At 34.6% G+C, this 15,326-nt stretch overlaps 1 protein-coding gene across 3 annotated transcripts in view; it reads right to left on the reverse strand.

Annotated features, from left to right (window-relative positions):
• LOC117929569 overlaps positions 1–15,326 on the reverse strand; it is a 48,335-nt gene that overhangs the window by 29,715 nt on the left and 3,294 nt on the right. For all 3 annotated transcript variants that reach the window (XM_034849884.1, XM_034849883.1, XM_034849885.1), the window contains exons 5-11: positions 15,277–15,308; positions 13,801–13,933; positions 13,336–13,433; positions 12,523–12,567; positions 4,012–4,117; positions 2,601–2,727; positions 1,483–1,598 (exon numbers count right to left, since the gene is read on the reverse strand). In XM_034849884.1, coding sequence (XP_034705775.1) covers positions 1,483–1,598; positions 2,601–2,727; positions 4,012–4,117; positions 12,523–12,567; positions 13,336–13,433; positions 13,801–13,933; positions 15,277–15,308 — 657 coding nt within the window. The remainder of the gene's footprint in view (positions 1–1,482; positions 1,599–2,600; positions 2,728–4,011; positions 4,118–12,522; positions 12,568–13,335; positions 13,434–13,800; positions 13,934–15,276; positions 15,309–15,326) is intronic.

Raw genomic sequence — 15,326 nt, forward strand, 5'->3', positions numbered from 1 at the left:
ATTAAGCACTCAGCTACAGGGGGAGTAACTGCTCTTCTAGTCTATGTTGACGACATTATAGTGACTGGAAATGATGAGAGAGAAAAGCATGAAGTGAAACAAAGATTAGCAACAGAGTTTGAGATAAAAGAACTAGGGAAATTGAAGTACTTCCTCGATATTGAGGTGGCATATTCCACACAAGGGATCTTCATCTCTCAATAAAAGTATGTGACTGATTTATTGGCAAAAACAAGAAAGATTAGGTGTAAACCAGTCTCTACCCCAATGGATCCAAACCACAAGTTGGGAGAAGCTAAAGAAGAATCAGTGGTGGATAAAAGAATGTACTAGAGGCTAGTTGGTAGGCTCATATACCTTGCTCACACTCGGCCAGACATTGCCTACTCGGTGAGCGTGATCAGTCAATTCATGCATGATCCAAGAGAACCTCATCTTCAATCTGTTTACAGGGTGCTGCATTACTTAAAAGGCAACCCCGGGAAAGGAATTTTGTTCAAGAAGAACAATACTCTTGCTCTAAAAGCATACACCGACACTGACTATGCAAGTTCCCTAGTGAATCGAAGATCAACTACAGGGTATTGTACTTTTCTTCGGGGTAATCTGGTAACATGGAGAAGTAAAAAGCAGAATGTGGTAGCAAGGTTGTCTGTAGAATCAAAGTTTAGGGCCATTGCTCAAGGGTTGTGTGAACTACTTTGGCTGAAGATTATTCTAGATGATATGAGAATCAAGTGGGATGGTTCTATGAAGCTCTATTGTAACAACATGTTAGCTATCAATATTGCTCATAACCCTATACAACATGATAGGACAAAACTTATTGAGATTGATAGGCATTTCATCAAAGAAAAATTGGAGGAAGGAGTAGTGTGTATGTCCTATATTCCATCAGAACATCAATTAGTTGATATCCTAACAAAAGGGTTGAACAGTTCAATGTTTCACGATCTTGTATTCAAGCTAGGAATGGAAGACATCTATTCCTCAGCTTGAGGGAGAGTGTCGAGCTGTAAATAGGCTGTAATTGAGTTGTAAATAGAATAGGAGAATTATTTTAAAATCCCTTAAATTGAGGGATTCAGTTAGATAGTTTTCTGATTTAGGAATAAGTTATTTTCTTATTATGTCTCTTGTTTCCTATTTCTTATCTTGTAATCTCTTATATAAACTGTGTGTATGGTCAATCTAATAGATAGAACTTATTATTTTTCATCCCATATTTCGTGTCACACATAAATTAGTTATTTTCAAAATTTTTATTATTTTTTCTCATTGCTAAAAATTTAGAAACATATTTTCCAAAGCTGAACTAGCAACATAGAAATTTGAAGGGGTAGTTGTGGATACTTTATTGTTAAGTGAGAAGGATAAAAAAATGTACATGGAGCAAGAATTAGAGTTTGATTTCACCGTCTAGGCGTTCAAAAAAGATGGAATTGTAGGTTACTTATAGAACCACATGCCATAAGTGGTCACCTTGGTTGTAACACAAATCACCGCCTTCATAAGCCAAACTATCCCAATATTCTCCAATAGCAAATGCAGGATTTGAAACTTCTATATATTCTTTCACATATGTACCTGAGAAGCCTCTGTGAGAAACAAACAAGCAACTGTTAATTTCCTGCCATGAACAAACAGAAATAGGCATTTTGAAAGTGGGAAGACATAAAAAGGCTTAGCTAGGTCCAAAAAGTAATGCACCTACTTTGATGCCTTAAGTCAGCCTCCAGTTGGACATCTTATACATCTAAGTTATGAGATCAATTATACACCAAATCCACTAGTTTGATAAAGAGATCTTTTATAAATGTGTAATTTTGCTTTTAATGTGCTTTGACTCTTTCATATTTCCCTTTCAGATACCTCTAGCCCTTGAGGACTGGCACAAGTGGTAAAGTGTTGGGAAAGGTTTGTGGGAGGTTTGAGGTTCAAATCCTAATGGGGACAAAAATTTATCTATAAAAAACAATTTTCCCTTTCCAATACCTCTAAATTTACTATCATCCATTTATTAAAATTGTCTCTTGAGCCCTCAGAGTATATATATATATATATATATATGGATATGGGAATTTTGTTTGATATGGATGCACATCCAAAACCTTCCAATACAAAAATGGAAGGGTATAAAGAACTTCAAAAACCTACTCAAACAGCATTTGTGTCAATAAATACAAACATATATAAAAAATTTGTAGCATGGCATTTAGAGGTTGAGCAGCTCCAGTGCCTTGATCCCATAGCTTCACCCCAAAAGCCACAACAGCATACTGCAGATTTATTTATATAAATTGGATCCTGAAGGAGTTGAAGGATTAAATGCTTGCACTTAGCCCACTCCTTATCAAGGAATATGCTTTGATTACTAAATATCCTTAAATCAGGAAATACGATCCTATCCTCTAAACCATATATTGCAGTACCACCAGGATGAAGGAGGTCACTCCAATCCAGACAGAAGCAGATTTCTGTTCCTTTGGGATATTCTTAACTCCTTTAGAATTCAAAATGGAAGGAAAGAAAATTAAGTTTACTAGTAACAGGTAAAGGAATAATTGAAAGGGAAAAGCAAATAGAAAGAACACCTTCACCTCACAAAGTCAAGGCGCCACCCATCAAAACCAATATCATTTCGGAGCCAGTTTAACCACTCCTTTATATCTCTCCGTACAAAATCCTGTGAATGATCAATATTTGGTGCTGCATGGAATATATCACCTACACAGAATTAAAATCGGATAAGAGGTCAGTGTTACCTATTTGCTTGGTTAGCAGCTTCCATGCAATCATGTCCTCAGATCCCATGGAAGGTAAATATTTTGTCATCTCCTTCACAAAATGACATAATATAATGGAAAAGTTTAGATGGTTTTCTGGATGCTAGCAAATTGTTGCGCATAATATACAAAAAGAAATGCAAAGTTACAACTAGAGAGTGCTTAGAGTGCAACATGTCTTTAGACAAAGACTTAGAAAGCTATGATAGATATAAAAAGAGCCTAGGGAAATCATGACTAGAAGAAAATTTTGATTTCTAAGTCTAAAGGAAAACATGCAAATTTTAGAGCAAGAGTAAAAATCAACAAGAAGAAAAAAGTAAAATACATACATATATATCATTTTTTACTTTGAACCAAATGTTACAAATAAAAAGTACATGAACAGGACTACTTTATGGGATGGAATGGTTTTTCAGCAGTCATACCATTTTGTCGTACTTAAAGTAACCAGTATACACCTATAACTCTATGAGGTGACAAAACAGTGCAAGTTATTTCAAGCCAACAGATCCATATCTTAATTATTCAAGAATTACTATGTTAGCTGCAATTTTTGTAGCTTGAGATTTTTTTTTTCTTTTTTCCAATTTTCACAAACTGGTTGTATTGTATTGATCTCTTAGAGAGAGTTGAAATGAAGAAGAATTTTGATGAATTGGACCTAAGGCTATGTTTGGTTCCCGGAAAATTTGAGGCAAAGAAAATAGAGAGGAAAAGTGGAAGAAAAGAAAAGGCAAAGGAAAATAAAAACTACATTCAAAATCAACGAATTATTTTTATATGTTTCTTCAAATTCATTTAACTTATTTTCCTTCATTATATAAAGATTAAATAATTTTCAAATGTTTAAATTTCTAGCTAATTTTAATTATATTTGATTTTCTTTTATATTTTCCATGGTGAAACCAAACATGAGAAAACCATTTTCTTTAACATTTTTTTTCTTTCCTTAGTACTTTCCAAGAACCAAACATGGCCTAAGTTTTTTTTTTTTTTTCCCTCAAAAATTCTAATTAGAGATATGAGTATTTTGGATCAGAGGTCTATTTAGAGATAACAAGTGCCATACCAAATCTCTTTAAATACATACTAGAGGGAAACACAAGTAGTTTAAGGAAATGGTCCTATGGTCCCTGCCTAGGGTGGGGATTGGAAGGTTCATTTTGAGATAACAAGATTCGCATTGAACCACATTACTTTTCTGTATATTAAACTTCCATACCACTTGAAGGATTTCCACGTCCGTGGAAATTCGGATCATCACAAACAATTGCTTCAGGTCCCCATGCAAGTTTGCCACCAAAAATGTTCCAGACACCATTTGGACTCTGAGATCAGTGAGAATGTCAAATCCATGCTTTTTGATAAGATAAATAAATTGAAATGTGTGTAACCTAAGTATGAGCAAAGTATACAAAGCAAATTTTAAGATGAAGAGAGAAAAACAGAACAACCAAAAAGAAGCAGCATTGCACCCTCAGCAATACATCTCAGCCTTCACCCTAATCAGCAACAAAGTCCAAAACTGATCTAGTATGATTCAAATTAGAGTTCAATTGCCTAACAAGGTGCATACACGAAATCATTCCCTTGCTCAAAAAAAATCCTAGATAATTCATTTGAGGTACCAGAATCGCACTCATTATGAAGTGCATCTCGCATAGGCATTTTATCTACCATGAGATCCACATTTCAAAATATGAAACCTGGCTACAACTGTGCAGGGATCATGCAAGCAGTCTAGGAAAAATAACTAGAGAAATAATAATTTTGTAGAAATTGAGAATCCTTTTAAAATTCATTCAAAACTATATTTTCTACACAAACGAATCCCTATTTAACAAATACACAAAGAGCAAACAAAAAAAGGAAAAAATACAAACATGGAAAAAATTAAAATTACACAAATTACCCACAATTAGGGCCTCAATCTTTCCCTAATATCCTACAAATCATCATTCAAAATTATACTGGATTTCCACACTCTCCCTCAAGTTGGATCATAGATATTAATATGTCCAACTTGCAAATAAAATCTTCAAAGCTTGATTTCTGTAACCCCTTGGTGAAAATATCGGCCAATTGTTCCCTTGTAGGGATATAAGTCATGCAAATAATCCCTTTCTCAATTTTTTCCTTTATAAAGTGTCTGTCTACTTCTATATGTTTGGTCTTGTCGTGCTGAACAAGATTATGAGAAATACTAATGGCAGCTTTGTTGTCACAATAGAGTTTAATGGGGAACTCTATTGTAATGCGTAGTTCTTTCAACAGTTTCTGCAACCATAGTCTTTCACACATACCTTGTGCAACTGCTCTGAATTCAGCTTCGACACTGCTTTTGGCTACTACACTCTACTTCTTACTTCTCCATGTTACTAAATTCCCCCAGACATAGGTACAGTAGCCTGTAGTAGACCTTCTATCATTTGCTGATCCCGCCCAATCTGCATCTGTATAGATCTCTACCTTCTTACTATCACTCTTCTTAAAGAATAGTCCTCTCCTTGGAGAACCCTTTAGGTATCTGAGAATCTTATACACTGCTTCCAAGTGACTTTCCTTTGGTGAATGCATGTATTGGCTAACCACGCTTACGGCGAAAGCAATGTCAGGTCTAGTGTGAGAAAGGTAGATCAGTCTAGCTACTAGTCGTTGATATCTCCCTCTATCCACGGGTTTTCCGTCGCTTTCCATCCTGTTTCTTGCCTTGATAGGGGTATTGCTTAGCTTGCATCCCAGCATGCCAGTCTCAGTCAACAAGTCAAGTACATACTTTCTTTGGGAAATACTAATTCCCTTCCTTGATCTGACGACCTCCATTCCTAGGAAATACTGCATTTGACCCAGATCTTTTACCTCAAATTATGTGGCTAAGACCTTCTTCAACCTTTCCACTTCTCCTGTGTCATCTCCAGTGAGAATGATGTCATCGACATACACGATTAGAATGGTCATCCTTCTATCGTTGGACTGTTTGAAGAACATAGTATGATCCGACTGTCCCTATTGGTATCCTTGGTTCTTAATCACTTTTGCAAATCTATCAAACCATGCTCTGGGTGATTGCTTGAGACCATAAAGAGATTTCTTCAATTTGCATACCCTGGTTTCTTTTTCTTCCTTACAGAACCCTGGTGGTAGCATCATAAACACTTCTTCTTTCAGTTCACCATTCAGAAAGGCATTCTTGATATCAAACTGATGGAGTGGCCAATCGAGGTTTGCTACCAAGGATAAAAGAACTCGTATAGTGTTCAGTTTTGCTACTGGTGCAAATGTCTCGATATAGTTGATGCCATAGGTCTGAGTGAACCCCTTTGCAACCAGGCGGGCTTTGTATCGTTCTACTGTGTCATCCGCCTTCTATTTCATTGTGAATACCCATTTACTACCCACTGGTTTCTTCCCTCTTGGCAAATTCATCACTTCCCAAGTCTCATTTTTTTCCAATGCCCTTATTTCTTCCATCACTGCCTCTTTCCATTCTGGCATCTCCAAAGCTTCTTGAATGTTTTTAGGAATCTGGATTCTATCAAGGTTAGTTGTAAAAGCACGACACTTTGAAGAAAGAGCATTATCAGACACAAATTTCGAGATATGATGAAGAGTACATGAACGAGGTTGTTTCCTAAGAGCAATGGGTAAGTCATCTGTTACCTGATCAGAATTGGAGCCATACTCCCGAGGGGTTGGAACTATCACCGGTTCTGACTCTTTTAGTGCTTCGGAGTTGAGTGTCTCATTGAACTTCGATTTTAGCCTCCTTGAGTAAACAAATGTTTCCTTATTTGTCTGTAATTCCGTATCTCCCCCTGAGTTTAAGTGTCCTTCTGTATTAGGCGAAGGGGTAGATATAAGCAAGGATGAAAATATCGGTAATCACGGATATATCGGTACTTCGATTTTACGGATATATCGGAGATATATTGGCGGATATTTTGGAAAAAAATATCGATAAACCTAAAATTAATCAAAATTTATAAAAATATAAGAAAAACTTCATAAAAATGTAATTAGAAGTATAATGATATTTTTAAATTATTTTATTAAATAATTTGATATATGTATATTATGATATATCATATTTGACAATAATATTATATGTGTTAATAAAAAAAAAAACTATAAATTTCATAAGTATATATTTATTATTAAATTATATCAAATATTATTCATAATAATATTTGATTATAATATGTCTAATTTTAAAATATATTTAATATTTAAATTATAATTCATTTAATTTAATTGTATTAAATGATATAAAATAAATGATGATATATATATAATTTTTAATACTTAATTAATATATTAATAATATTAAAAACACTATGAAGAAAATTATCACAATAATTTTTATATTATTGGTATTCAAATAGATGAAAAAAATTTATTTAATTATAAAATAATTATAATTAATTTGTTCTTTAAAACATTTTTTTTAAATTATGTTTATATGATGAATTTGACTTTATATATACTTGATGCACATTATATATCAAGGGGCAAACTTGCCCCAGCGGTTGGCTTGCTGCCAGCCAAACCTTTTGGCTGGGGTTCGAGCCCCCGCGACGGTCCTGAGGCATTTTTAAAAGTTTGACCGCATTGATCCTCATTTGACCGTCCAAAATATCGCGATATATTGAAGATAAAATGATAAACTGCCAATAAATCACGATAAATTGATAAAATATCGTGGAACCGATATATCTCTAACATATATTGTGTCGAGATGGTCCGATACACAATATTTCGGCGATATATCGCCGAAATATCGCGACATTTTCCTCCTTGGATATAAGGCACGGAGTGGATTCAAACACAGCAACATCGAGATAGTCAAAGGTTAAGGGTGGTCTAGTTTCACTCATGGACTCCCCCTGAAGCGAGTAGTAGAGAGTATGCTAAAAAAATGTGACATCTAGGCTAACATATAGCTTCTGTGAAATTGGGTCATAGCATTTGTAGCCCTTTTGTGCAGAAGAGTAGCCAAAAAAGACACATTTAAGCACTCTGGGATCAAATTTGTTCCGCTTAGGTCCGTGAGTGTGGACAAACACAATGGACCCAAAGACACGAAGTGGAAGATGTGCATCGAGTCTAGAATGAGGAAAAAACTCTTGGAATTTCTGGAAGGGTGTGACAAAAGATAGGACCCGACTAGGCATTCGATTAATAAGATACGTGACTGTCAAAATGGAGTCACCTTAAAATTGTGAGGACATGTGAGATGTAAACAGCAAAGCACAAGCAACTTCAAGAATATGTCTATTTTTCCGTTCTGCAACCCCGTTTTGCTGAGGGGTGTCAACGCAAGAACTTTGATGTATAATACCATTTTCTTGAAGATAAGTGCTCAAGGAGTGATTGAAAAACTTAGTACCATTATCAATACGAAGAATTTGAATTTTGGTGTGAAACTGAGTTTGTATCATAGAGTGAAAGTTCATGAAGACTGATCGAACCTCGGTTTTATCAGTCAACAAATATACCCAACACAGGCGAGTATGATCATCAATAAAAGTAATAAACCATTTTTTATGGGTCCTATTAGGGGTACGTGAGGGTCCCCATAGATCACTATGAATTAGAGTAAATGGTATGGATGGTTTATACTTAGATTTAGGAAAAGACGCTCGATGATGTTTGGCAAGTTCACACACTTCACACTGAAAATCCAATAAAGTTTTATTTGAACATAGTGAAGGGAATAAATGTTTTAAGTACTGAAAACTAGGATGACCCATCCTTTTGTGCCATAACAAAAGTTCACTGTCCTTAGGATAAGATGCAGAATTACAAACAATAGGAGGACACTGTCCAAGCAAATCAGTTTCGTCGAAATAATATAGACCCTCACGTTCCTTAGCACTGCCAATCGTCTTCCCCAATGATAGGTCCTGAAAAATACAATGAGATGGTAGGAATTTAGCTTAGCAATTAGACTTTTTGGTTAACTGGCTAATAAACAACAAATTGCAAGATAAATTAGGTACATGTAGGACAGGATTGAGAGTAATAGACTCAGAAATACGAATACTCCCTTTGCTAGCAAATGGTGATAAAGTACCATCTGCAATTTTTACTTTTAAATTACCGGCACAAGGAGAGTATGTAGAAAATAAATTATGAGCATCAGTCATATGATCAGATGCACCAGAGTCAATAATCCAAGGAGTAATCTGAGACATGGTGCTAAGTGCTGTCAGAAAGGTACCTTTTTGGGCCAAAGAACCAGAGGATAAAGTGGTAGAAGACTGACCAAAGGCTTGGAAATTAGAAAAAAACTCATATAATTTTGCAAGCTAGTCGGAATTAAACCCCACACTAGAAGTTGACTGACAAATTTCTATGGGTGTTTTGTCTGCTTGGGTTTCGGTGGAGGCCTGATGATTATGGGCTTTATTGGGCTGTCTGGGCTTCCAATCTGTGGGCTTGCCATGTAAAGTCCAGCAAATGTCTTTAGTGTGGCTCAACTTCTTACAATGCTCACAATAAGTCCTCTTGGACTGTCTTGGGCTTGGCCCACTAGATCCAGCAGCATGAGGCCCACTAGATCTAGCAAGAGGCCCACGTCCAACAGTAGCATGAGGCCCATGAGGCCCACAGGTTAAAAGGGTTGAAGCCTCAGGCCCAAATGAGAGATCCAGCATCACTCTCCTTCTGTTTTCCTCTCACCGCACCTCAAAGAAGACCTCTCGGATGGATGGCAACGGTCGGCGACTGAGAACCCTACTCCTGACATCGTCAAGCTCGCGGTTTAGCCCCGCTAGGAACTTCGAAGACCCTCTCGTTCTCCATCTTCTTCTTGAAGCGCACGCTATCACCCGTGCACTCCCACTCCTCTTCGCAGTTGAGATCGAGATCTTGCCACAAACCCAGCATCTCGGTGTAGTATTCCGTGACTTCCCGATCTCCTTGCTTCATCTGCCAAAGCCGCGTCTTGATTTCAAAGATTTGGGAAGCATTCTCGGCATCGGAATACGTTTCCCATATCGCATCCCACACATCTTTTGTCGTCGGAAGGAACGTGTAAGTCTTGCCAATGGCTGGCTTCATGGAGTTAATCAAGTATGAGGTGATAAAGGAGTTTTCGGACCGCCATTTCTGGGATGCTGCTACATCAGTCGGAGGTGGTCGCCGAGTCTCGCCGGTAAGAAGCCTTAACTTTCCCTTTCCGTCAATAACGAGCTTGATTGCTTGCGCCCACTCTCTATAATTCTTACCGTTCAATTTTTCAATGGTAAGATGGAGTGGGGAGTTATCGAATGCACCGACAGGGCCCATTGAGGAGTGTATTTCCGACACTCTTTCATGGGTTACCGACTGACTGGACTCATGGTTGTTTCCGTTTTGGGCATCCATGGACTAATTAGGGTTTTAAAGCAAAACACCGCTCTAATACCATGTAGAAACTGAGAATCCTTTTAAAATTCATTCAAAACTATATTTTTTACATAAACGGATCCCTATTTAACAAATACACAGAGAGCAAACAAAAAAAAAGAAAAAATACAAACATGGAAAAAATTAAAATTACACAAATTACCTACAATTGGGGCCTCAATCTTTCCCTAATATCCTACAAATCATCATTCAAAATTATACCAGATTTCCACAAATTTTCACACTTTTCTTCAGTTCAGTGCTTTTCAAAGAAAAAAAAAACGACATCATGATTTATAGACAACAAACTGTATATATATAACATGCTATGATTATGTAACTTTAAATGATATAATATGATTGAGACATGGATAATAGCCAGTTGACTTCACAGAAATAGGTCTCCCAAATGTCCAAAATATGCAATAATGATAAAGAAGAAAAGTAGAGAACTTCTTACGTATTAAGCTGTCAATGTGACCTAAAATCTAAAACTATTAGGTACTAAAGATGCACTTTAGTGGTGGAGCTAAAAACTAAATCCAAAAGGGACAACTTGAACAATGATATTTAATTAAACAAAAAATTTAAATTAAAAATTATACAAAATTTAAACAATTATCATATTTTATAAATTTTCAAATTAAGATCTCATCATCAATTAGTCAACCATTTTAATATGGTTATGAAAACTTAAACATATTAAGTACATACATTATCTATGATATAATTATTATGTCAAGATATTGGTGAAAACGATAAGCAAATTGCTATCTACATAGATAATTTATATAAGTTATCTATGTCATATATAAATTAAAAATAAGAAAAAATAAATAAATAATAAATAAAATGAATTTTAAGTTTTATCAAAAATCATGTCATAATAAAATTAGAAACATAAGTCTTATAATTTCAGTAATTCCAAAAGATAAATCAACAATAAATTTTTTTATTAAAAAATCCATCAATTTAAATAATAAAAATTATAACTCTTATCATTGTTAGTAATTAAACAAACTAAAAAAAAAAATTCAAAGAGCTTCAAAAATATTAGTTAAAATTTTTATTTAAAAATTAAGTTCATTAATTTCAACAACAAAAACTATAAATATAAGTTTGTTAATTTCAATAATTTAAAATAATAGAATAAGAAGAAAATTTTCAAAGATTTAAAAAATATCAGTCACAATTTTTATTCAAAGAACTCAATAATTTTTTTGAAAATTTTTATAGATGTTCTTTCTTATAATAAGTAAAACTAGGGTGGAGGGTGGAAGGCGAGGGGCGTTGGGGTGTTGGGGCAAAAGGGCCCTCTTTGACCCTATACTAGCTTCACTAGTGTTACACGCAGACTTAAAAAATCGGGAGGATGAACATTGGTGAGGTTTGAACTTATGACATCCCCCTAAACCAAAAGTCTAATACAATGTTAAACTAATAATTTGACCCAAAAGCTTAAACATTTGGTAAACAATGTGTATCAAGTCAACATAGGCTTAATGCCTTGTTTTGATTGGCTGCTAAGAAGCAAAAGCTCTCAAACCTTTTTAAGATCAACTAAAGCTTTTGTACTTGTTTGGACGATTTTGTTAAAAGATCTTATGGATTAAAAAAAAAGCTTAATATGGAAGCTACAAAAATGTTGCTTCTACTACAAGCTCAATTTGGCTTTGTAGGAGCTATTTCATGTTTAAAGAAACTTTTATCATGTGAATATTATTTTAAAAAATTACAACTTTGGTTTTGGCTTTGGCTTTAGCTTTTAGTTACAGCGAAAAAAAAGCTAAAGCCAAAAACAAAAAACTATCCCAAATGGCATGTAATACAAATTCCTTGTGTTGGGGACAAAAAGATCGTTTGCTATTTCTATAACTATCTCCTCAATTCATTTCTTCCTAAAGTGCCACTCGATTGCTGAGTAATTGTATTAAAGCAAACAACTTGGAAGCTAAGAATTTTTATAGTAGCCACTCCTATGAAATTTGTCAAATAATCATATTAAAGCAAACAACTTGGAAGCTAAGAATTTATAGTAGCCACTACTACATAATTTTGACAAATTTCTTTCTTATGTGTTTTTAGCTATCTATTAGGGCATCATACCAAACTTTAAACCAAAAGCCTCAACAAAGAACTTATTCCAACCATTACAGTTTTGCTAAATGAAACCAAAATGGACCTAAAGTTAAATCCAATCAAACAATTAAATTAACATGTAAAACCTAACCAAGTGGTGGAAGTAAAGCAATACTGATCCCAATTTTCAACATTTGAAAAACATTGCACGTGCCCAACTAAGGGGTGTTTTAGACATGATTACGCTTTCAAAAGACCAGGTTACCTGTTTATGCGCACATCGGTGATTTAATACAACATCTCCCAAGGCCTGTATATGAATTCAACACATTTATAAACTCCAATAGATAGCATAAGCAAGTATGGTATAGATCATACAAATGATACAAAGGAAAAAATCTTGTTAGTGTCAATCAAACAAACAATAAAAGCTATAACATTAATCATTTGTTGGATTTTTGAGGACTACAACGAATATGTAAGGACAAAATACAAAAGATGACATTAGGAAAGAGAAAAACTAAAATAATAAGACTTAAAAAATAAAAGAAGGAAGCAAAAACCCTTCTTCAATGAAAATGCATAGGCGGTAGGTCATATAATTGGAGTATAGATAATGTTGACATGTTACATATAAATTTGATACTGTCAAGATGAAGAAAATTAGTGTCATTAGAACTAAAAAGAAATAAGCAATTAACAAGTATCACATTTCCAACTTCCAACAAAGAGATGCAGGTGTCAACATGACTCTGCCACAATTCGAATAGTTCATCAAGCTGAAGAGTTAATTTTATTTAATGCCCTTTTCCACGAGTCACTCAAGATGCATTTGACTACTGTCTAACACTTAAGATTTTCCATAACAGAAAACAAGTAAAAACTAGTAATGATGGGATGATGGAGTTCTCTCTCTGAAATTAAGTTCCTACACAATCATGCAACTCAATTAAATCTCAAAGATGTAAAATGAATGATACTGAGGGGAAAACCATGAGTGCATGGCGAAGACTGATTGGTGCAGAAGTTCCTTTAATGCCTAAAACTAATCATGTCAAATTGAAGATAAAGAACATACAAGAAGATCTTGAGAATGCATCTCATCAATACAATGCTTGAGCTCTTCCATAGTACCATAAGCTGAGTTCAAGTTGTACAGATCAGATGGCATATAACCTGTGGAGCATTACAGTACTATCAGTCAATGTCTTATGTAAGCAATAGAAGCAGGTTGGATCCACAATATGTCAACCTTGGTACTAATGTTCATAACAAGGCTAAATGCACATCACTTTAGTTTAGTAATAACAAGAATAATCATAACATGAATATTGTTATTCTAGACACTCAGAATGACTATGAGCATATAGTACCCACCAAAATGACATTAGATAAGTTGAATAGCATTGCCCTGGCATAGTTCTAGAGAATCCATAAAAGGAACCTTCTTTATTAAGAATCTTAGTGTCCTTAAGCTGCACACAGTTAAAAAGATGTCTAGAGAAGAAGACATGTGGATAAACCAGAAATTCAGATAACAAACCTTGGGGAGCAACAGATTCAGTTGGTGGTGGTAACCACACTGCTGTTATCCCACATTGGGATAAGTCAGCAGCTTTAGGTGCTAACTCCAGGTACCACTGCCTCCTCCAGCTTTCCCAATTGAAACCTTGAAACTTAAAGAGCCATGGATTTAAAACTAAATTGATGTAAAATCTTCAGCAATACATTAATATCTGTTCATAATGGATATTTTGTTTCCTTAGAGCAAATATTCCATTGCAAAAATCAAAGATAACCCTATTAGTTGATCATGCTTATTGAAGAGAGGATATCCATATTCATACATAGCAAAGTAATACAACAAAGACAGAGACCAAAATAATCACAAAAAGATGATAGAAATGGAAGATTGTACAAGAAGCAACAAGGTTTATATATAATAGCAGAAGCAAGATTCTGAAGTGGGGATAGAATCTAAATCAGAAGTGTACAGAAGCTGTATTAAAATTCTGAGTCAAGTAGAGAATTTGCCTGTTCCTGTCTTGCAAAACTTCCATTGCAGATCAAGAATGGTTGGAGTGAAGAAACAAAAATTTCTATGGTCCTCTAACAAATTCTCATTGAAGTGTTACAATAAGTACAATGCTACAGCAGTGACTGCACAAACGAGTTAAACATCTTGCAAGATTCTCCTCATTCATATTCCTACCAGCCCCAATTTTTTGAATGCAACCTTCATAATGAACAAATTCTCCATTGGGATAACTTCCTAAAGCACTGTAACATGTTTCTAATGGTTTTACTAATTTTTTATTCATCAGAAAACAATCAAACATTTTCTGAATACAACTTTCCGAATCCATTTATATGTAACACATGACAAGAAACTACTTTACTAATAAAGGTAGCACACCCATAAAGTGAAATCCATGCCATATAGTCATTAGTGTAGACACAAAACACTGTTATCATTGTCATTATATTAAAGATTTATGGCATCAAAAGAATATTGAACACACCATTGTGAGTAGAAGATTTAGTTATAGCAAAGACTGATTCATACTGCTCGAATGACATGATTCCATTTGTTTTCCATAAAGACATCAAACAATAGTTTTTACTGCTAAAATGGAGCCATGATAGAAGATGGAACCATAACCATTTTTGATAGTTAAAAAAATGAGGGGAAAAAAGGAAATAAAAAGAAAAAGAAATTAACTAAATTATTTCATAAATCACAGAATGATTCACTACATGAGTAAAACAACTAATCTTAGATGATGCAAGAAAACTATGCAAATCCAGCTCCATTTTATTCTTTTGACGGGAAAACTAATTCATATTCTATAAAATAAAATGTAAGAAGTTCATTCCTAGGCACATATAAATGCTTCAGCCTATACACTTAAAAATATCAATGCTTTCCAACTTAAAACTTTGTGAATTGAACCCCTTAGATTCAATACACACAATGTATTAAACAATGAAAGTAATTGGTAAAAGTGAATTTACTAACCACAATCTCACGACCTGTTCCAGTTCCTGGTTCTGTATGAAGACCATGTC

This window comes from Vitis riparia, chromosome 14, assembly GCF_004353265.1.
Source record: "Vitis riparia cultivar Riparia Gloire de Montpellier isolate 1030 chromosome 14, EGFV_Vit.rip_1.0, whole genome shotgun sequence".
NCBI lineage: Eukaryota > Viridiplantae > Streptophyta > Magnoliopsida > Vitales > Vitaceae > Vitis > Vitis riparia.